The 22592-nt window shown below is 38.6% G+C and overlaps 2 protein-coding genes across 3 annotated transcripts in view; one reads left to right on the top strand and one right to left on the bottom strand.

The window, feature by feature from the left end:
• Positions 1–1361, bottom strand: part of LOC126284158 (uncharacterized) — an 85357-nt gene extending 83996 nt beyond the window's left edge. The window contains exon 1 of one of the 2 annotated variants that reach the window (XM_049982881.1): positions 932–1361. In XM_049982881.1, coding sequence (XP_049838838.1) covers positions 932–1071 — 140 coding nt within the window. In that variant the 5' untranslated portion in view covers positions 1072–1361. The remainder of the gene's footprint in view (positions 1–931) is intronic. The other variant, XM_049982882.1, reaches the window with a different exon arrangement.
• The window catches only part of LOC126284160 (zinc finger protein with KRAB and SCAN domains 7-like), a 79982-nt gene continuing 58743 nt past the window's right edge, over positions 1354–22592 (top strand). The window contains exons 1-2 of the mRNA XM_049982883.1: positions 1354–2318; positions 21839–22083. Of these exons, the coding sequence (XP_049838840.1) occupies positions 1763–2318; positions 21839–22083 (801 nt within the window). The 5' untranslated portion in view covers positions 1354–1762. The remainder of the gene's footprint in view (positions 2319–21838; positions 22084–22592) is intronic.

Below are 22592 nucleotides of genomic sequence, written 5' to 3'. Positions count from 1 at the left end.
CTTAAGGATAACAAAGATATGAGAAATTATAACAAAGATATGAGAAATTAGGGCTCATATGGATGCATATAGGCAGTCGTTCTTCGCTGTACCGTCCACCATGAACCGTATGGTGGCTTGCGGAGTATCTATGTACATATAGATGTAGATGTTGAGATTCTTATGGAGTTTAGTGGTAGCAGGTGCATCAGAAGAGTAATGCCCCAGACTGGATAGGATTTGCCATCTTAACTAAAACGGAAGCACGTGTAATAATACCATCACTCTGCAGTACATAACACCAATTAGAACCCTAGATGAGCGGGAAAAGTATAAACTGTCTGCATTTTGACAGTATGTGTACCTCCAGTATTTAAATGAGGCCAAAACCAGTTTCTAGTACAGACTGTTAGCACAAGGTAAAGATTTGGTTGGAAGATATAAGTGCAATCCTACAGCTGGCCAAGAGTGGTACACATCCCCACTCAAAATCTTTGTTATGATTATCAAATGTTTCTTTACAAAGAAAATCCTAGGAGAACTGCCCTGATGGAATCCCTGTCATATTCTATACTGAATTTGTGACTGTAAGTACAATCATATGATGTATCTAATGAAATTTGTGAAAGCGACTCCTGTTGGCTCTTAAGTAAAATTATACTGCTACTTTTCAAAATTCCATCTCCGAAAGTACGTGGCGCTATTGAAAAGGACGTTCAGATCTCAAGTTAATCGTGAAGGAAGTATACTCCTCTTCAACTGGATTCACAAAGCGTTTTATGGTAGTGCTTTTAAAAGAGTTGGCGAAGAGAAAAATAAAAGTGTTTTTTTTTTAAACGATACAATTACGTCATAGACATTACTCAGATCAAAATTATTATAAATCGTTCATCAAAGTTAATGACACAATTACATTAAAAGAGAGAAAAGCTAACAACTGTCTTTCCCGAACCTTGCTTCCTGGCGAAGAGCTTTTAATCGTTTTTCTAGCAATTCCGAATTTGTTTCTAATTGCTGCAGTAAGTATCGATTCTTCCTTCGTAAATGCTCCATGCGTGGGCTAATGTTATACTTCATAACTTTACAATTCATTCACAGTTCCTGGTGGCTGTCCAATTCGGTTTTTAAAATCTCGGAACGCACACAGATTAGGTAACATGCAGCAACTGAGCATACATCGCACAAACAAGTTACAAGTGAAACTTCTCTATTGAAATAAACATAGCTCACAGTAAATTATGCAGAAAATATTTACTGAAATACAAACTGACTGTATAGTTAATCGACAGTGTACATTTTCTAGAAAGAATTTTTGAAGACGAATTTTACATGCGATCCTATTGGTAACCATGGATAATCCGCCATTGCAAAATGAAACAATACGCTATCGGAAATGCTGTGTTTATTGTGGAAAGTGTTTACAAACTTGCGAAGTGTGTGATTTATTCTAAGAAGTTCCAGTGCAGAGGCTCTACTTTCACCAGCATTAGAGGCGGACTCATACCTATATTTTTCAATAAATATTATCGAAATGAATGTTAAGCTTAAAAATACATATATTCGAGAACTGGATCAGTCTTTGTTCTTGAATGTATAGCAAACGAAAAAAGATCACATTAGAAGCTCTAACAGGAAATAAGCCTTCTCAAGACTAATGTGAACCGGTGTACGAGTTTCCCATCTTCAAAAAATTTATTAACATTAACGTTTTTGCGCATTCTAGAAACAGACCAACTAACAAATTCTAAGATTTTTAACCATCATCTATTCCACACATTTCGAAATGAGTATTTCAAGTTTTACTACACAGCCTGTGATACAGCAGCAACCCAAACTCGAGACTGAACAGCTCCACTGCAATGCAGCCATGCACGTCTCCAACCCTCAAGTTGAGCCTGTTTTTATTCATCCTACAAACGGATCAAGTTTGTCATATGGAGGGAGTTCTAGTACACCAGTTGAGTCAATGCCTGCAGGTGCAGCGAACATTCAGCAACCACCAGGAATGTGTTCTGAGTCCAACCACTCAGAGCATCTGTTGCCATCACAGAAATACAGTAACGGTGGTACTGCACTTGTGAATATGGGGGACATCCCGACTGTAATGCAGCAACAACTGGGTGATAGAGGAGCTCTTGCAGCAATCAACATTCCATACCCAGCGGCAGTAACAAGTGGGGCACCAACAACACTTTTGACATTTCAACCTGCAGGGCGAACATTTGTGGCAGCTCCAGCGACTGGAGTTTGGCCAGTCAAGATCATGCAGAATGCCTCAACAATGACAGAGGAGTCAGAGCTACAAGCAATGCCTAAAATAGGACCAGTTCATGTTCCAGGTGAGTAATTACTGTTCAAGGTCTACGTGAATTGCTATAAAACTCCTTTGGTGAAAGTCTGCTTGGTTGGGGCGATACAAATAGATTTTACCCCCACATGTTGATTGAAACTTTTGGTAACAAATCTAGCTGTACACCTCTGAACTGCTTCAATGTCTGCCTTTAATTCTACCTGGTGGGGATCCCAAACACTCAGGCAGTACCCAAGAGTGGGTTGCATAAGTTTTGTAACTTATATATGATATCCTTTGTTGGTGAGCTACACCATTCTAAATCTCTCCTGATAAACTGAAGCCTTCCCTACAATCATCCTTACATGCTCATTCCATTTCATATTGCTTTGCTGTGTTGCACCTAGATATTTAGTCGACATGATTGTTTAAGCAGCACACCATTACAGGATTGCTTTTCCTACCAATCTGCAATAACTTTCATTTTTCTGCACTCAACACATCAAATAGAAATTGTATCTAAGTTATCAGTAAACTGCTCCTCACACTATCCATCAGATTGTTATTTCCTACACACTTCCTTGGGGATTCCTAACAGCATCCTTGTCCCTGATGAACACAAGCTGTGGAGGACAAAATATTGGGTTCTGTTACTAAAGAAGTCTTTGAGCGACTCACATATCTGGGAAGCAATTGCATTTGCTTGGATATTCATTAAAAGCCTGCAGTGGGGCGTAATGTCAAACACTTTCATTTTTATCTAGGAATGTAGAGTTTAACTATTGCCCTTCATTCATGGTTTGCAGGATGTCATGAGAAAAGGAAAGCTGAGTTCGGCGTGAGTGATACTTTCTAAATGTGTGCCGATTTGTGAACAGAAGCCTTACTGTGTTGAGCAAAGTTATTGTATTCAGACTTAGACAATGTTCAAGAATACTGCAGCATATGGATGTTAAGGATATGGGTCTGTAATTTTGCGGGGCCATTCTTTTACCTTTCTTTTACCTTTTACCTTTCTTATACCCAGGAATTGGGAATTTGTGCTGAGTGAGAGATCTGTGATAAATTCAAGCTAAGTAAAGGCCAATGCTGTAGAGTACTGTCTGTAAAACCGAATTGTGATTCCATCTGAACATGGTGACTTATTGGTTTTTAACCCTTTTAGTTGCTTGCCTATGCCAGTGATGCCCATTTTTATGTTCTCCATATGGGAGTCTGTGCAATGGTCAAATGGTGGTAGGCTTTGTCTGTGTGATCATCTTGCATGAATGACTTTTAAACATGAAAATTAAAACTTCAGCTTTCAGTTAACTAGCGCCTATCTTCTATTGCTACACCAGACAGGGCAGCAAGTGACTAGATAGATGCTGTTCACCTGCAGGTGGGAGGCAGGGAAGTATACAATATCTGTCTGCAAATAATGTAATTCTAACAGTGTGTATGTTTTGTTTCTGAGCTGGAGAAAGAGAAGCTCTTCATCATGTGCTTACATTCCCAAAACTCGCACTTATACTGGCCAGTGCAATAGAACAATAGACCATTGCTATAGGTGACACAGGTCTACATGGACGTGCTGTAATATGACATTGAATCTTATAATTTACAGTGTCACGTAAGCCGGAATTGTAATAGCACAGTGAAAACAGTTACAAACAAAAACAGAAAATGTAATCAATTAAAGAACATTAGTCCTTCATCCTTCCAAGTCTTAGCCTCGTTTCCCTTGAACATCAAGACAATACTAAAGAAACAGAGATGAGTTGGGAGATATGATACTGTGAGAAGAATTTGACAGAATGGAAGATCTAAGTTGGAACAAGGCTGCTAGAATACAGCCCGTTCCTTCAAAATTACTGAGGTCCTTGGGAGAGCCAACTGTGACAAAATTACTGAAATTGACTTTAGTAAAGCAAAAGCAGTAATGCTGAACTTTATTTTAAAATTTTCATTTACAAATGAAAATCCAGGTCTGTTGCCCAAATTTGATTCTCTCACCAATGTGAAATTGATTGGTGTAAATATTAGTGTCAGTCGTTTTGAGAAGCAGCTGAAATTACTAAAACTCAACAAAATTCCAGGGTGCAGTGGAATCCCTGTTGGATTCTATACTGAACTTGTGGCTGAGTTGGCCCCTCTTGTAACCACAATCTACAGTTGATCCCCCAAACAGAAAATCATGGCCAGTAGTTGAAAGGAAAAACAGGTCACACCCGTCTACAGGAAGAGATTACACCTCAATAATTATTTCAGTTGGGGGAGTGCATGTCATAGAACTGCTGAGGCTCCTAAACAATTCTGTATTTGCAATACCACTGATGTCGGATGTGGGAGTTACGAATATAAAAAGACTTGCATACTTTTCTTACTTTCATTCTATTGTGTCATATGGGATCATATTTTGGGATAACTCCTCAAACTGAGCAGAAGTTTTTATAGTGCAAAGACAAGGAATTGGGTATTCTAACCATGGCTTCTCATTATATTTATTCCTTAATGAAATTTGTTGCAAATAATATGCCTATGTTTCCAACTAATAGCTCAATACATAGTATCAATACGAGGAATAAGATCAATGTACATAAAGACCTGACGTCATTTACCTGGTCCGAAAAGGAGTCCAGTACTCGGGAACACACATTTTCAATAAATTAGTAAGAATTTGAAAGACTTTTTGGTAGACAACTCCTTCTGGTCTCTAGATGGATCTTAACAGGGAATGTTATAACAGCTTAAGTAAAAATGTCTGTTAGTTTTCAGTTTTGATAGCACTTGATCACAACAGTCAAGATTACATACTTTGTGTATGATAAAGTTATTAAAAGTGTATAACTGTGTTTCATTCTGACAGTGCATTAATTTTGTAAATAGGCTAGTAGAAGTTCCATTTTACTGTAATGCATTCACATATCTTGACAGTCTCCTTCTGGACAGTCTCATGAGAAATGACCAGGGAAGTGAGTATTACATTCAAACATTCTATGTTTTTTATGTTATGCTTTCTGACATGTTCCACAGCCATGAGAATCATCTGATTCTTGGGACTATGGAACAAAAACTAAATCTAATCTAAACTAATCAAAATTGTAGCAGACAACTATTTGTCATATAATCTTGGAACTTATTCAGATCTCAGACATAAGGTATGTCTAACAGAATGGCCTCCTCCATGCCAAACAGCATAGATTCCAGTAACATTGATCTCTTGAAACCCATCTCATATGTACCACCCATGGCATTCTGAAACCTTTCGAGCAAGATGAAGAGGTAGATGCAGCAAGTCTCAATTTCCAAAAAAAGCGTTTGACTCAGTATCACATTTTCGCTTATTATCAAAAGTACAGTTGTATGGCATATCAACTGGTATTTCTGTCTGGATTCAGGACTTTTTGGTATGTAGAACAAAGCATGTTATCTACGCTACTGGCCATTAAAATTGCTACACCAAGAAGAAATGCAGATGATAAACGGGTATTCATTGGACAAATATATTATACTAGAACTGACATGTGATTACATTTTCACGCAATTTGGGTGCATAGATCCTGAGAAATCAGTCCCCAGAACAACCACCTCTGGCCATAATAACGGCCTTGATATGCCTGGGCATCGAGCCAAACAGAGCTTGGATGGTGTGTACAGGTACAGCTGCCCATGCAGCTTCAACACGATACCACAGTTCATCAAGAGTAGTAACTGGCGTATTGTGATGAGCCAGTTGCTCAGCCACTATTGACCATACATTTTCTATTGGTGAGAGACCTGGAGAATGTGCTGTACAGGGCAGCAATCGAACGTTTTCTGTATCCAGAAAGGTCTGTAGAGGACCTGCAACATGCGGTCATGCATTATCCTGCTGAAATGTAGGGTTTTACAGGGATCGAATGAAGGGTAGAGCCACGGGTTGTAACACATCTGAAATGTATCGTCTACTGTTCTAAGTGCTGTCAAGAGGTGAACGAGACGTGTAACCAATGGCACCCCATACCATCATGCCGGGTGATACGCCAGTACGGTGATGATGAATGTCACCAAACACAGATGCGACCATCATGATGCTGTAAACAGAACCTGGATTCATCCACAAAAAATGTCGTTTTGCCATTCATGCATCCAGGTTCGTCGTTGAGTACACCATCGCAGGCACTCCTGTCTGTGATGTAGCATCAAGGGTAACCGCAGCCATGGTCTCCGAGCTGATAGTCCATGCTGCTCCAAACGCCGTCGAACTGTTCATGCAGATGGTTGTCTTGTAAATGTCCCCATCTGTTGACTCAGGGATCGAGACGTGGCTGCACAATCCGTTACAGCGATGCAGATAAGATGCCTGTCAAGAAGAACATGGAGCCCAATCAAGACATCACCAACAATGCCTGCCCAAACGTTCACAGAGAATCTGTGTTGATGACGTGATTGCACAATTGGGTGCAGATTCTCGTCAGCCCACACATGTTGATTGTGAAAATTTACAATTTGATCACGTTGGAATGAAGCCTCATCCACAAAGAGAACATTTGCACTGAAATGAGGATTGACACATTGTTGGATGAACCATTCGCAAAAGTGTACCCGTGGAGGCCAATCAGCTGCTGATAGTGCCTGCACACACTGTACATGGTACGGAAACAACTGGTTCTCCTGTAGCACTCTCCATACAATGATGTGGTCAACATTGCGTTGTACAGCAGCAACTTCTCTGACGCTGACATTAGGGTTACCGTCAACTGCACGAAGAATTGCCTCGTCCATTGCAGGTGTCCTCGTTGTTCTAGGTCTTCCCGAGTCGCGAATCATAGGCTGGAATGTTCCGTGCTCCCTAAGACACCGATCAATTGCTTCGAACGTCTTCCTGTTGGGACACCTTCGTTCTGGAAATCTGTCTCGATACAAACATACTGTGCCACGGCTATTGCCCCGTGCTAATCCATACATCAAATGGGCATCTGCCCACTCCGAATTTGTAAACATTGCACTGACTGCAAAACCATGTTCGTGATGCACACTAACCTGTTGATGCTACGTACTGATGTGCTTGATGCTATTACTGTAGAGCAGTGAGTCGCATGTCAACACAAGCACCAAAGTCAACATTACCTTCCTTCAATTGGGCCAACTGGCGGTGAATCGAGGAAGTACAGTACATACTGACGAAACTAAAATGAGCTCTAACATGGAAATTAAGCATTTCCGGACACATGTCCACTTAACATCTTTTCTTTATTTGTGTGTGAGGAATGTTTCCTGAAAGTTTGGCCGTACCTTTTTGTAATACCCTGTAGATGTAGATGTAGACAGGTGCTGAAAGGTGTGAATATTTTTGAACGATCAGTTAAATAACTCATACTTGCAAAATACTGACAAATTTTTAAGAGAAGAATAGAACAACTGAAAATGACTTTGGAGAATATCATTTTGGGTTCCGGAAATTTACTTAAGAGAATGCTGTGGTTCATACAGTCAAAGGCTTTTGACAGGTCACAGAAAATGCCAGTAGCCTCTAATTTATTACGTAACAATTTAAGCACGTACTCACTGTAAGTGTAAATAATTTTCTCTAAATCAGAACCCTTAAGAAACCCAAACTGTGCCTTGAATAATATATTATTTGCAGTTAGACTTGAACAATATATTATTTGCAGTCAGATGATTATGGAGACGCTTGAAGTGAACATTTTCAAATAGTTTTGAAAAAGCCGGCAAAAGTGAAATTGGTCGATAGTTTGATGGTATGTCTTTATCCCCCTTCTTGTAAAGGGGCTTTAGCCAGTCTGGAAATGTTCTGCTGATAAGAGATTGATCACAAAAATAACTTAAGACAGAACTCAACTAGCAAGAGCACTCATTGATTAACTTCACTGATATGTTATCATACCCACTAGAATACTTAGATTTCAAGGATTTTATTATTGACGCTACTTCTTTGGGAGACATGAGTGTCATTTCCATTTTACTGAAGATATTTTTAAAGACTAGTCTCAGATATTCCATTGCACTGTTCACTGAACCTGATAACCTCAAGCTGTAAGCAACAGAAATGAAATATTTGTTCAAGAGGTTTTCAAAACTAAGTGTACTTGTTAACAATGTCTCATTTGATAAGAGACAGCAAAGGGCTTGGAAGAGCAGTTGAATGGAATAGATAGTAAAGTTTTAATAAAGCACAACCCAGCCTACAACAGGTGATGTATCCTTTTATTAGACATTTAGAGGCTGTGGATTCCCAGGGAAGCTAAATTGGAATGCATAGTGTTGTAAAAGAAAAAATCTGATTTGGGGAACATCTGCAACTGAAGATCTTATTAACTGAATTAAAAATCTGCTTCATTTATAAATAATATGTCTTCATTGTACAACTAGTCCAGAGTTACATGACAAACACAGGTAAAGCTGGGATTAATGGCACTACTCACGTAATTTGTTAAGTCGTGGATATCTGGTGGGTGGACCAGTCAATCACATGGGATCAAAGTCATGTCTATGCGACACATGGGAGTGTAACAGAAATGCTAAGGTATGGGGAGGGACACAAATAAAATACAACATAGAAAATAAATAAGATGAGCATGCACATTTATGCATAAGTACAACAGACAAGAAACTAAATGGTGCAGCCCGATGGGTTACGAGCTGAGCATAGCAGACCTATTCAAGAACTAAATACATGAGAAAATAAGATAAACTTTGTATTGACTGTGTAGCCAAAAAGATACACATCTGGTGCAGATAAAACACAATGTGAACAAAAATTACAGATATCACCCTTGCAGGATCATAAAATAAGCACAAAACAGAAAAGTGCATGAGCAGGTGGCAAATAAATAAAACAGGGAAGAAACTAAGACAACCGAGATTAGATACAAATACAGGCCAAATAAAAAAAAAATTTCTTTTACATATTGCATGATAAAATAAGATTCCGGTACATTAGAGATAACAGAGGAACAAGAGGCATTGGGTTAAAATATAAATGTATAAAGAGTGGAAGTATCATTGTCGTAACTACTTCTATAATACTGGAGATTATGGAAGCTTGAAAGACATAGGCATGAGTGCATCATTATGTTGCTTAAGTAGGCCTAACTCATAATTATTTAGAATAGATGTATATTTGAGTGTGGCTTACTCATTTAATGTAGAGTCAGGATTATGATTAAGACTGTAAGGGATATCTCTTTCTTCTAGAAGGTTGAGGATATGTCCTTTAGGTTGTAGGTGGAGGATGCCAAGGGTTTTATTGGTATCAGTTAATTGTTATCCTATATATGCAATATCTATTTTATTCTTCACTCCTTTATTTTTGTTCACATTACTTTTTATCTCATGGATGCATGCTTCAGATGTTAATTGATAACCAAGCTGGTTTCTGTTTTTGCCAGAGTATACTAGATGTGTATCTTTTTGTCTGTCCAATCCCCACAGACAGTGTGTTATACATTTTTCCATACCCTGTGTTACTGCCTTGTATGTCTCTTATGAATTTTGCATTAAACTTTTGTATACTTGTCCACTTTGTGCTGATGTAGAAGGCTGAACAGTGCTCGCATACTACCACTGTTTACATACTACCACCAAATTATCAGTTAGGATGAATGGGCATAGGAAGAAGGTGTATACTGGCAACTCACAATATCCTGTTGCAGAGCATGCTTTACAGCATGACATTCGTGACCTCGCACCTGTTTCACCATATGCACCATCTGGATTCTTCCCCCAGACACCAGTTTCTCAGAACTCCGCAGTTGGGAACTAGCACTGAAAGAACCAGAGGTTGTAGAGAGCTGCAGGGAGAGCATTAGAGAACGATTGTCAAGAATGGGGGAAAGAAATACAGTAGAAGAAACCATTTTTACATGTATAATTTTTCGGCACTTATTAACATTTTATTTACCTATGGCTTCATTTGCCAGGACATTGGATATTGCCGGTTGCCAGTATACATCTCTGCTTATTACCATTCATCCTGATTGATAATTCGCTGATAATTGTGCTGATGTAGAGGGCCGAACAGTGCTTGCATACTACCAGTGTTTAAATACTACCACCAAATTATCAGTTAGGATGAATGGGCATAGGAAGAGGGTGTATACTGGCAACTCGCAATATCCTGTTGCAGAGCATGCTTTACAACGTGACAAACATGGCCTCGCAACTGTTTCACCACATGCACCATCTGTATCCTTCCCCCAGACACCAGTTTCTCAGAACTCCACAGGTGGGAACTAGCACTACAACATTTCCTTTGTTCTCACCACCCACCTGACCTTAATTTACATTATTTTCTTAGGTCTCAACATTTCTTCACTGTAACTACTCCTTTCTTTACTCCGTTTTACTTTTCTACAAGTTTCATTGTCTTTCCCGTCTATTTTCCACTGCCCCTCTCCCACCTCTGTTACATACAATTCACTTAGCTTTTCACTCTTATTAACTCATGCTGTTTAAAAAGTAATCTACGTCTGCATATTACCCTGCCTTCCACCTTTAAGCTCTCAGGTTTTCCAATCTCGTCCGATGCAGTCCCCAACAATCAATCTTTCCTTCTCATCCCCTACGATAAGTCTCCCCTGACTTGCAGTTCTGGGCGACTTCCATGAAATCTGCTCATTTTCCTAGACATCTCCAGTCCTTTTCCTTCACCCATCTTCCTTCCACTACAACCCTTCTACATGAAGGAGTCACTGACTCCGAAAGCTTGCCAATTACAACCCTCTTTTATGTGTGTGTTCTACCACCACTTGGTCAGTAGGTTTTTTGTCTATCCAATTAAATAGTTTACGTAATGTATATCACAGCTACAGATTCGACAGCCTACCACAGTAGTACAAATTTATATGCCAACTAGCTCCGCAGATGACGAAGAGATTGATGAAATGTATGATGAGATAAAAGAAATTATTCAGATAGTGAAGAAAGATGAAAATTTAATACTCATGGGTGACTGGAACTCAATAGTAGGAAAAGGAAGAGAATGAAACATAGTAGGTGAATATGGAATGGGAGTAAGGAATAAAAGAGGAAGCTGCCTGGTAGAATTTTGCACAGAGCATACCTTACTCATAGCTAACACTTAGTTCGAGAATCATAAAAGAAGGTTGTACGCATGGAAAAAGCCTGGAGATACTGGAAGGGCTCAGATAGATTATAGAATGATAAGACAGCGATTCAGGAACCAGGTTTTAAATTGTAAGATATTTCCAGGGCCAGATGTGGACTCTGACCACAATCTATTGGTTATGAACTGTAGATGAAAACTGAAGAAATGGCAAAAAGGTGGGAATTTGATGAGATGGGACCTGGATAAACTGAAAGAACCAGACGCTGTAGAGAGCTTCAGGGAGAGTATTAGAGAAGAATTGACAAGACTGGGGGAAAGAAATACAGTAGAAGAAAAATGGGTAGCTTTGAGAGATGAAATAGTGAAGGTAGCAGAGGATCAAGTAGGTAGAAAGACAAGGGCTAGTAGAAATCCTTGGGTAACGGAAGAGATATTGAATTTAATTGATGAAAGGAGAAAATTTAAAAATGTAGTAAATTAAGCAGGCATAAAGGAATACAAACGTCTCAAAAATGAGATCGACAGGAAGTGCAAAATGGCTAAGCAGGGATGGCTACAGGACAAATGTAAGGATGTAGAGGTGCATATCGCTAGGGGCAAGATAGATACTGCCTACAGGATAATCAAAGAGACCTTTGGAGAAAAGAGAAACCACTTGCATGAATATCAAGATCTCAGATGGAAACTCAGTTCCAAGAAAAGAAGGGAAAGCAGAAAGGTGGAAGGAGTATATAGAGGGTCTATAGAAGGGCTTGGTACTTGAAGACAATATTATGGAAATGGAAGAGAATGTAGATGAATATGAAATAGGAGATATGATACTGCGTGAAGAGTTTGACAGAGCACTGAAAGACCTAAGTCGAAACAATGCCCCGGGAGAAGACAACATTCCATTAGAACTACTGGCAGCCTAGGGAGAGCCAGACCTAGCAAAAGTCTACCATCTAGTGAGCAAGATGTATGAGACAGGCGAAATACCCTCAGATTTCAGGAAGAATATAATAATTCCAATCCCAAAGAAAGCAGGTGTTGACAGATGTGAATTACCGAACTGTCAGTTTAATAAGCCACGGTTTCAAAATACTAACACGAATTCTTTACAGACGAATGGAAAAACTGGTTGAAGCCGACCTCGGTGAAGATCAGTTTGGATTCCATAGAAATGTTGGTACATGTGAAGCAGTACTGACCATATGAACTATCTTAGAAAGTAGATTAAGGAAAGGCAAATTCTAAAGGTGGCAGGGGTAAAATATAGGGAGCGAAAGGTTATTTACAATTTGTACAGAAACCAGATGGCAGTTATAAGAGTCGAGGGGCATGAAAGGAAAGCAGTGGTTGGGAAGGCAGTGACACAGGGTTGTAGCCTTTCCCCGATGTTATTCAATCTGTATATTGAGCAAACAGTAAAGGAAACAAAAGAAAAATTTGGAGTAGGAATTAAAATCCGTGGAGAAGAAATCAAAACTTGGACGTTCGCCGATGACATTGTACTTCTGTCAGAGACAGCGAAGGACTTGGAAGAGCAGCTGAAGGGGATGGACAGTGTCTTGAAAGGAGGATATAAGATGAACATCAACAAAAGCAAAACGAGGATAATGGAATGTAGTCGAATTAAATTGAGTGATGCTGCGGGAATTAGATTAGGAAATGTGATGCTTAAAGTAGTAAATGAGTTTTGCTATTTGGGGAGCAAAATAACTGATGATGGTCGAAGTAGAGAGGATATAAAATGTAGACGCAATGGCAAGGAAAGCGTTTTTGAAGAAGAGAAATTTGTTAACACTGAGTATTGATTTAAGTGTCCGGAAGTAGTTTCTGAAAGTATTTGTGTGGGGTGTAGCCATGTGTGGAAGTGAAATGTGGACGATAAGTAGTTTAGACAAGAAGAGAATAGAAGCTTTCAAAATGTGATGCTACAGAAGAATGCTGAAGATTAAATGGGTAGATCACAAAACTAATGAGAAGGCATTGAATAGAATTGGGGAAAAAAGGAGTTTGTGGCACAACTTGACTAGAAGAAGGGATCGGTTGGTAGGACATGTTCTGAGGCATCAAGGGAACATCAATTTAGCATTGGAGGGCAGCATGGAAGGTAAAAATCATAGAGGAAGACCAAGAGATGAATACACTAAACAGATTCAGAAGGAGGTAGGTTGCAGTAGGTACTGGGAGATGAAGAAGCTTGCACAGGATAGAGTAGCGTGGAGAGCTGCATCAAACCAGTCTCAGGACTGAAGACCATAACGACAACAATATAACATGTATCGTAATGTGACAGGGTGTTGTAGTTGACGCCGTTTGCTGTTAACTGCTTTTTCAAGTTCGTAAGTAATCTTTAATTTTTAGTACGCATCACTAATGAAATATGTTTTAGCCACCTTCTCGAATAGATGTAATGTATAAATGTTTCTCATCAGCTTGTTGTTGTTGTTGTTGTTGTTGTTGTTGTGGTCTTCAGTCCTGAGACTGGTTTGATGCAGCTCTCATGCTACTCTATCCTATGCAAGCTTCTTCATCTCCCAGTACCTACTGCAACCTATACCCTTCTGAATCTGCTTAGTGTATTCATCTCTTGGTGTCCCTCGGCGATTTTTACCCTCCACGCTGCCCTCCTGTACTAAATTGGTCTCCCCTTGATGCCTCAGAACATGTCCTACCAACCGATCCCTTCTTCTAGTCAAGTTGTGCCACAAACTCCTCTTTTCCCCAATTCTATTCAATACCTCCTCATTAGTTATGCGATCTACCCATCTAATCTTCAGCATTTTTCTGTAGCACCACATTTCGAAAGCTTCTGTTCTCTTCTTGTCCAAACTATTTATCGTCCATGTTTCACTTCCATACATGGCTACCTACACTCCATACAAATACTTTCAGAAATTACTTCCTGACACCTAAATCTATTCTCGATGTTAACAAATTTCTCTTCTTCAGAAACTTTTTCCTTGCCATTGCCAGTCTACATTTTATACCCTCTCTACTTCGACCATCATCAGTTATTTTGCTCCCCAAATAGCAAAACTCCTTTACTACTTTAAGTTTCTCATTTCCTAATCTAATTCCCTCAGCATCACCTGACTTAATTTGACTGCATTCCATTATGCTCGTTTGCTTTTGTTGATGTTCATCTTAGACCCTCCTTTCAAGACACTGTCCGTTCCGTTCAACTGCTCTTCCGAGTCCATCACTGTCCCTGACAGAATTACAATATCATCGGTGAACTTCAAAGTTTTTATTTCTTCTCCATGGATTTTAATACCTACTCAGAACTTTTCTTTTGTTTCCTTTACTGCTTGCTCAATATACAGATTGAATAGCGCCAGGGAGAGGCTACAACCCTGTCTCACTCCCTTCCCAACCACTGCTTCCCTTTCATGCCCCTCGACTCTTATAACTGCCATCTGGTTTCTGTACAAATTGTAAATAGCCTTTCGCTCCCTGTATTTTACCCCTGCCACCTTCAGAATTTGAAAGAGAGTATTCCAGTCAACATTGTCAAAAGCTTTCTCTAAGTCTACAAATGCTAGAAACATAGGTTTGCCTTTCCTTAATCTTTCTTCTAAGATAAGTCATAGGGTTATTATTGCCAAACGTGTTCCAACATTTCTATGGAATCCGAACTTATCTTCTCCGAGGTTGACTTCTACCAGTTTTTCCATTCGTTTGTAAAGAATTACAATTAGTATTTTGCAGCTGTGACTTATTAAACTGATAGTTCGGTAATTTTCTTATCTGTCAATACCTGCTTTCTTTGAGATTGGAATTATTATATTCTTCTTGAAGTCTGAGGGAATTTCACCTGTCTCACACACCTTTCTCACCAGATGGTAGAGTTTTGTCAGGACTGGCTCTCCCAAGTTTGTCAGTAGCTCTAATGGAATGTTGTCTACTCCCGGGGCCTTGTTTCGACTTAGGTTTTTCAGTGCTCTGTCAAACTCTTCACACAGTATAATATCTCCCATTTTATTTTCATCTACATCCTCTTCCATTTCCATAATAATGTCCTCAAGAACATCGCCCCTATATACACCCTCTATATACTCCTTCCATCTTTCTGCTTTCCGTTCTTTGCTTAGAACTGAGTTCCCGTCAGAGCTCTTGATATTCATGCAAGTGGTTCTCTTTTCTCCAAAGCTCTCTTTAATTTTCCTGTAGGTAGTATCTATCTTACCCCTCGTGAGATAAGCCTCTACATCCTTACATTTGTCCTCTAGCCATCCCTGCTTAGCCATTTTGCACTTCCTGTCGATCTCATTTTTGAGACTTTGTAATCCTTTTTGCCTGCTTCACTTACTGCATTTTTGTATTTTCTCCTTTCATCAATTTAATTCAGTATCTCTTCTGTTACCCAAGAATTTCTACTAGCCCTCGTCTTTTTACCTACTTGATCCTCTGCTGCCTTCACTATTTCATTCCTCAAAGCTACCCATTCTTCTTCTACTGTATTTTTTCCCCCATTCCTGCCAATTGTTCCCCTATGCTCTCCCTGAAACACATACAACCTCTGGTTCTTTCAGCTTATCCAGATCCCATGTCCTCAAATTCCCACCTTTTTGCAGTTTCTTCAGTTTTCATCTACAGTTCATAACCAATAGATTTTGGTCAGAGTCCATATCTGGCCCTAGAAATGTCTTACAATTTAAAACCTGGTTCCTAAATCTCTGTCTTACCGTTATATAATCTATCTGAGCCCTTCCAGTATCTCCAGGCTTCTTCCATGTGTACAACCATCTTTTATGATTCTCGAACCAAGTGTTAGCCATGAGTAAGTTATGCTCTGTGCAAAATTCTACCAGGCGGCTTCCTCTTTCATTTCTTAGCCCCAATCCATATTCACCTACTATGTTTCTTTCTCTTCCTTTTCCTACTGTTGAATTCCAGTCACTCGTGACTATTAAATTTTCGTCTCCCTTCACTACCTGAATAATTTCTTTTATCTCATCATACATTTCATCAATAATTTCATCATCTGCAGAGCTAGTTGGCATATAAACTTGTACTACTGTAGTAGGCGTGGGCTTTGTGTCTATCTAGGCCACAATAATGCGTTCACTGTGCTGTTTGTAGTAGCTTACCTACATTCCTATTTTTTTTATTCATTATTAAACCTACTCCTGCATTACCCCTATTTGATTTTGTATTTATAACCCTATATTCACATGACCAAAAGTCTTGTTCCTCCTGCCACCGAACTTCACTAATTCCCACTATATCTAAATTTAACGTATCCATTTCCCTTTTTAAATTTTCTAACCTATCTGCCCGATTAAGGGATCTGACATTCCACGCTCCGATCCGTAGAATGCCAGTTTTCTTTCTCCTGATAACGACGTGCTCCTGAGTAGTCCCCGCCCGGAGATCCGAATGGGGGACTATTCTACCTCCGGAATATTTTACCCAAGAGGACGCTATCATCATTTAATCATACAGTAAAGCTGCATGCCCTCTGGTAAAATTACGGCTGTAGTTTCCCCTTGCTTTCAGCCGTTCATAGTACCACAACTGCAAAGCCATTCTGGTTAGTGTTACAAGGCCAGATCAGTCAATCATCCAGACTGTTGCCCCTGCAACTACTGAAAAGGCTGCTGCCCCTCGTCAGGAACCACACGTTTGTCTGGACTCTCAACAGATACCCCTCCGTTGTGGTTGCACCTGTATCGCTGAGGCACGCAAGCCTCCCCACCAATGGCAGGGTCCATTGTTCATGGGGGGGAGGAAATTATTATACCATTTTATTTCCTTATAGAAAATGCTGTTTCAAGTTCTTTTGTTTGTTTTTCCAAGGTAAATGTAAGTCCTAACTCTCTTTTGTTTCTGATTATGCATATAACTATAAGGAAAATACTTACTAATGATTCCCCTGATATACAAGACATTTGTTAGAGTTACTAACTTGTTGTAGTAAGGATATTCAATTTTTTAAATAGTTATTTACAATGATTCAAGTTACTACTTTTAGTTATCATCCTTACAGCACTTTTCCGCAGTTTGGAAACTGTGTCCATGTATTGTGCTTTTGATCCCCAGAAAAAAACTCCCATACGTCATAGTTTCATTCATAGCTAAAACAGACTTTAGTTAATTTTTAGAATACTAGGGGAATGCAATCAATCTGCAAAGCAGATTGCTTACAAAACACATGGGCCACTGTGCGTGGAGTATCATTCAAGTGTGTGGGACCCTTGTTATACAGGACTTCTGGGAGTTATTGAATGCATAGAAAGAACAGCAGCATGAATATTCACAGGTGTATGATCCATGGGAGAATGACATGGAAATTCTGAAGCAACTGAAATGACAAAAGCTTGAAGATAAACCTAAACTATCCCAAGAAAGCCTATTTACAAAATTTCCATTACCAGTTTCAAGCAATGTACAGCTCCTGTAGGAATCATGAGGAGAAGATTAGACTAATTATGGTGCGCACAGAGACTATTAAGCAATCATTCTTCTTGTACTCCAAATGTAAATGGACCAAAAAGAAGATATAATAACTGTTATAAAGGAAATACCCCCTGCCATGTTCTTAACTGTGATTTGTGGGTTATGGATGTAGATGTAGACATTTAATTGAACATATGTAGGAATAGTATAGTTATCACAAGAAATAACTCTTATGAACCGATTATAGAATCATAACAGTATAACATGCTCCCATTCTTTCTGCTAGTATCTTTGTGTGTTCATTTTATGTTAACTGACAGTCAGCATTCATCTTTAAAAACTTTGTGTTTGTTACACTATTTATAGGTTTATCATCTATACTTAATGTGACGACAGAATTTTTTTTCCCTCCTGAAGTCCATGCTATATTTTTTCTTTATGTTCCCTGTTAATGTATTACATTCTGCACAATTGTAAACATACATGAAGGTTTAATTTTCCTCCTGTTTTAAGAGTTCTGGTGTACTATCAGTGACTAATGTTGCTGTCACCAGAACCTTTACTTCATGTCAAATACTGTCAGGAAAGTGAAACAATGGAAAATCTAGGATGGAATAATGACAATATTATGAAAAGGATAGAATATAGTGATATAGGATATCATATAGTGGAGATGTTGAGTTGCAGATAGGCACAACAAAAAGGCTGTTAATCAAGTAAGCTTCCAGACAACGTGCACGAATATTATGAAAAGGATAGAATGCTACTCATCATATAGTGGAGATGTTGAGTTGCAGATAGGCACAACAAAAAGACTGTTAAACAAGTAAGCTTCCAGGTAACATGCATGAATATAAGTGTGTGTGTGTGTGTGTGTGTGTGTGTGTGTGTGTGTGTGTGGGTGGGTGGGTGGGTGGTTGTTTGTGTTGTCTAATTTGGAAAAAGGCCTTTTGGCTGAAATCTCACTGTTGTGCCTATCTGCATCTCAACATCTCCAGCACGTGGTGAGTAGCAATCTATACTTTTCATAATACTGGCAGGAAAGTCAATGATATGTATTGGGAACAGATTTGTACCCGATATACTACCCCGAGGAATGACTATGTTTGTATGTTTCTGTCTGACAATTGTTTTACTATAAATTTATGATCAGCAGACTTGTGAACTATCTCTGATTTTTGACATCATATTCCAGGTACGATAGGAACCACTATTTTTCCTGTTTGTCTTACAGCTACTGCTTCTGGGTATTTAACAATAAAAATTATGTTTTTGCAAAAAGATAGACTCTCATTAATTCATTATTATTTTCTACAAGTATGAGAACAGAGCTTAAAATTCCATTATGCTAGTGCTTCTGGTTTGTTTAGTTTTATTTTAGTGTTATTTTATGGTCAGCAGCTTCAAAAGCTTGGGACAAGTCTAAGAATATATCTGTGACATAGTCGTCCTTGTCAATAGCTTTAAGCACCACTTTTGCAAACACTGTATTTGCCAATATTGTACTTTTCCTACTCCAAAAACCAAATTTTACATGGCTAAGAGCATTGTGCCTTTCTTTCATTTGTGATGAACAAAAGGATTCAGTTATTATGTTTGTTAATGGGTTTGTATGCTGTCTGTGCACACTTTGAGAACAGAGATTGCTGCATCTATGCCCGCCTGGCTTCTTATTTTTTAATTTCTCTATTGTCCTCCTTTGTTCAAACTCTGTTGTGGGAGACATCATTATTGTGTTTGCTGTGTAATACAGTTTACATTCTCTTAAAGGGCATGGTGATTGTCAGTTACTGTGATATTTACATAATCTAATGTGAGGGTAGCAATGATACTAGAGGGAAGAATATCCTGAACTCAACTAATTTTTGTTCAATTTGGGTTTTTTTTCCAAGTTTGAATTCTTTGCAGATTAAATTTGTCTGCCACAACTTCAATAAGAATCACAGAGAAAATTCAAGAATTTTTTTAAAAAAATTCTGCAGTTTTAAGTTTGCAGCACAACTCTCCATGGTCAGATAGACAATTTTTAAGCTTTGCTTCATTTCACTCCATATATTTTGAAGCACATGCAAACTCTTTGATGCCAGTTCATTTAGAAATGTGCATTTTGAGTTATGGAATTGTTTTCAGCAAGAGAGGTACATACATAAAGTCTTTTATACAACTCTATAAAAAGAAACTGATGGGTGTCAAGAGATCTAACTGGCTGAGATCAGTACACAGCATCATCATGTCCAGTATGACCGATCCAACTGTTTGGAAGAATATGGGTGTGCCCCATCTTGTTGACAGATGTAATCCGTGGAATCCATATTGATATCTGAAACCCTTAGCTCAAAGAAGAAAAATGGATCACACAATTTCTGTGCTGATGTCACACACATTACATTACCTTCCAGTGAGTCATCTAGACATTGAGTTATAGGCAGAGATTTTTCTTTGCCATATTTTCGAATTTCATGCTTGTTAACCTTGCTACTCGGTGTAATGTTGCCTCATTGCTAAAAATTAAGCATGTAACAGATATTTCTTTCTCAATGGCTATCACCATTGCTATAGCATAATCAGTATATTTGACATAGTAAAATTTGAATTGTGTGTGCAAGGGTGCCCATATGATAGTTTCTGGGCGGGGGGACGGTGCGCTAGGCCTGGGAGTATGGTGTAGCTTTAATATTGTGGAAGACGAATGGTGGCTTACAAGTAGCTATAAAATTTTTTTTTCAGATCTTACCATGTTAGCACTATGTGATACTGACTTTTAAATTGTTTTCTTGAAAAAAAAAACACCTTAATATTATTATATATTTTTTCCTTTCCCTGAGAACTATGGGAAAGGGGGGTGGTGTTCCCTTCACCATAGGTATGGGCGCCATTGTGTGCATGGTTTCATTTTCAGCATCATTTTGAGGACACACTAAATCATTGTGGCACATCTAGACCAATACTGTCTTTGTACATTGATTTCTTTTGGACTATGTTCAAACAAAATCTGGATTCTTTCAACTTTTTATGCTGATGCATATGGACAGCTGGCACTGTTTCCTTTGAATGAATATCTTATTTCTTCAAACTGCCAATATCATCTCTGAATTTGGCTATGCTTCATTTTTATTTGATTTTAGTCTGTGGTGCACTGCAGCCAAATTGTCCAGGGATACCTCACACAGTTCTACATTTTGTATTTATTCTAACCTTGTGGCACAATGCCTATCCAGTCAGTACAGTTGTCAGCTAGGGGAGGGAACTATTTTCTGAGTCAAGGTTGGATACCAGCCTAGAATCTGTCAAAACTAGTGTGGGAAACTGTCTAAAATCTACACTAAGGCTAGATTGTGTATTGTGCCAATGGTTGCTAATCTTCAGTCCGAATTCAATCCGGGTCTGTCTTTCTTCTTGTCTTGCAGGATAGCTTGCTGTGCATCAAGCTATATAAACAAGCTCTGTAGATGTTAAAGATATTGGTAACAGATAATTTCCAGTGGAAATAGAATATGGAAGACAGCTTTCCAAAAGGAAGAACTGTTCTAAGGTAGTTGTATGTGATATCCCAGACATTAGCATGGTATTTTGAATGATAGTTGGGAGACCAGCCCGAGTCTTTGGATGTCACTAAAGCTAATGCTGTTCATAGGAAATTAAATATGTGCCAGAAGATGGATCTTGAGTAATTATTACTGTTTACAATACAGGTAGTTGGGTCTTTTATCAGCAGACAAAACTGGTAATGAAGGAATGAAGTATCAAATTAGATTTCCTTCTTTGCAAAAGAATATAATGGTGGAAACAAGATGATGTAAGATTAGAAATTGCTGGGAGACTTTGCAGAGGCAGAGGCAATTGGATGTGACAGGAACATGTGAAGATGTTGGGAAATGTATTGGGTGAGGTATCATCATAATTTCATTTGTGCGAAGAATAGCAAACCAAGTTCGATGTGACTTTATACTTATTCCATTATTTATAAAGCACAATCCATATTGCCCCTTTGCATGTATTAGCACTTTTTGGGACTCAATGCCTAGCTCAAAGTCCAATTATAATATTAAATTTGATTTTCAAGATAAAGTTACAGTACTCTCTGACATTTTGCTGTCACAAAAATGCAGGCTGTTTATTTACTTTTTCAGATAAGTCGAAGGAACTCGGCAATCAGACATGTGCTGAACCCCAAAATGGACAAATAAAAGGTACAACAGTTGAATCAGTAAAAGGAAATAGACATCAAATTAATGGTGGTGTTGACGATGATGTTGATGAAGAAGAAGAAGATGATGATGAAGAAGAAGAAGACAGTGGTGACACTGATGATAGCAAATCTGATTTACACAAAGAAATGTTAGCAGAATGCCAGCAAATGCACCTGGAACAACAGGTTAGTATCCTACTGCATAGGATGGAGTGACTAACATATTTATAGGTCAGTATAACTATTTTTTGCCATTTGAAAGATTTCTCAAAACTGTTTTGACATTGATTGAACTCTAGTAATTTAGAAAATTTCTTATAAGTAGGTTTTATGACTAATTTTACATTAATTATTTCACCTGTTTTCTTTATAATGTTGGCTATCATGAGAGCACTAACAAGATTTGGCCCTAGAAATTTGCCATAGATGTCACATTTACAAGTTCCTATGTGGGTATTCATCAAGTATGGGAATCTTAGTGCATGTAGAAGCAATTGGGCTGTATTTTCCCATGTTTTGTCTGTTGGAAATATATGAGTTTACATTGACAATATATAAGAGTATACATTAGAAACAAAAGAGATGTTTCACTTTAGGAACTAGCCCAGTGACTACATTTGTATACCTCTCCTTCTGGAATTGTCAGCACAAATTAATGTAGTATCATTATTGTTGCAACTTTGGTTAAATGGTAA

The sequence above is a fragment of the Schistocerca gregaria genome, chromosome 8 (assembly GCF_023897955.1).
Source record: "Schistocerca gregaria isolate iqSchGreg1 chromosome 8, iqSchGreg1.2, whole genome shotgun sequence".
In the NCBI taxonomy this organism is placed as follows: domain Eukaryota; kingdom Metazoa; phylum Arthropoda; class Insecta; order Orthoptera; family Acrididae; genus Schistocerca; species Schistocerca gregaria.
This window is presented reverse-complemented; position numbering and strand designations above follow the sequence as displayed.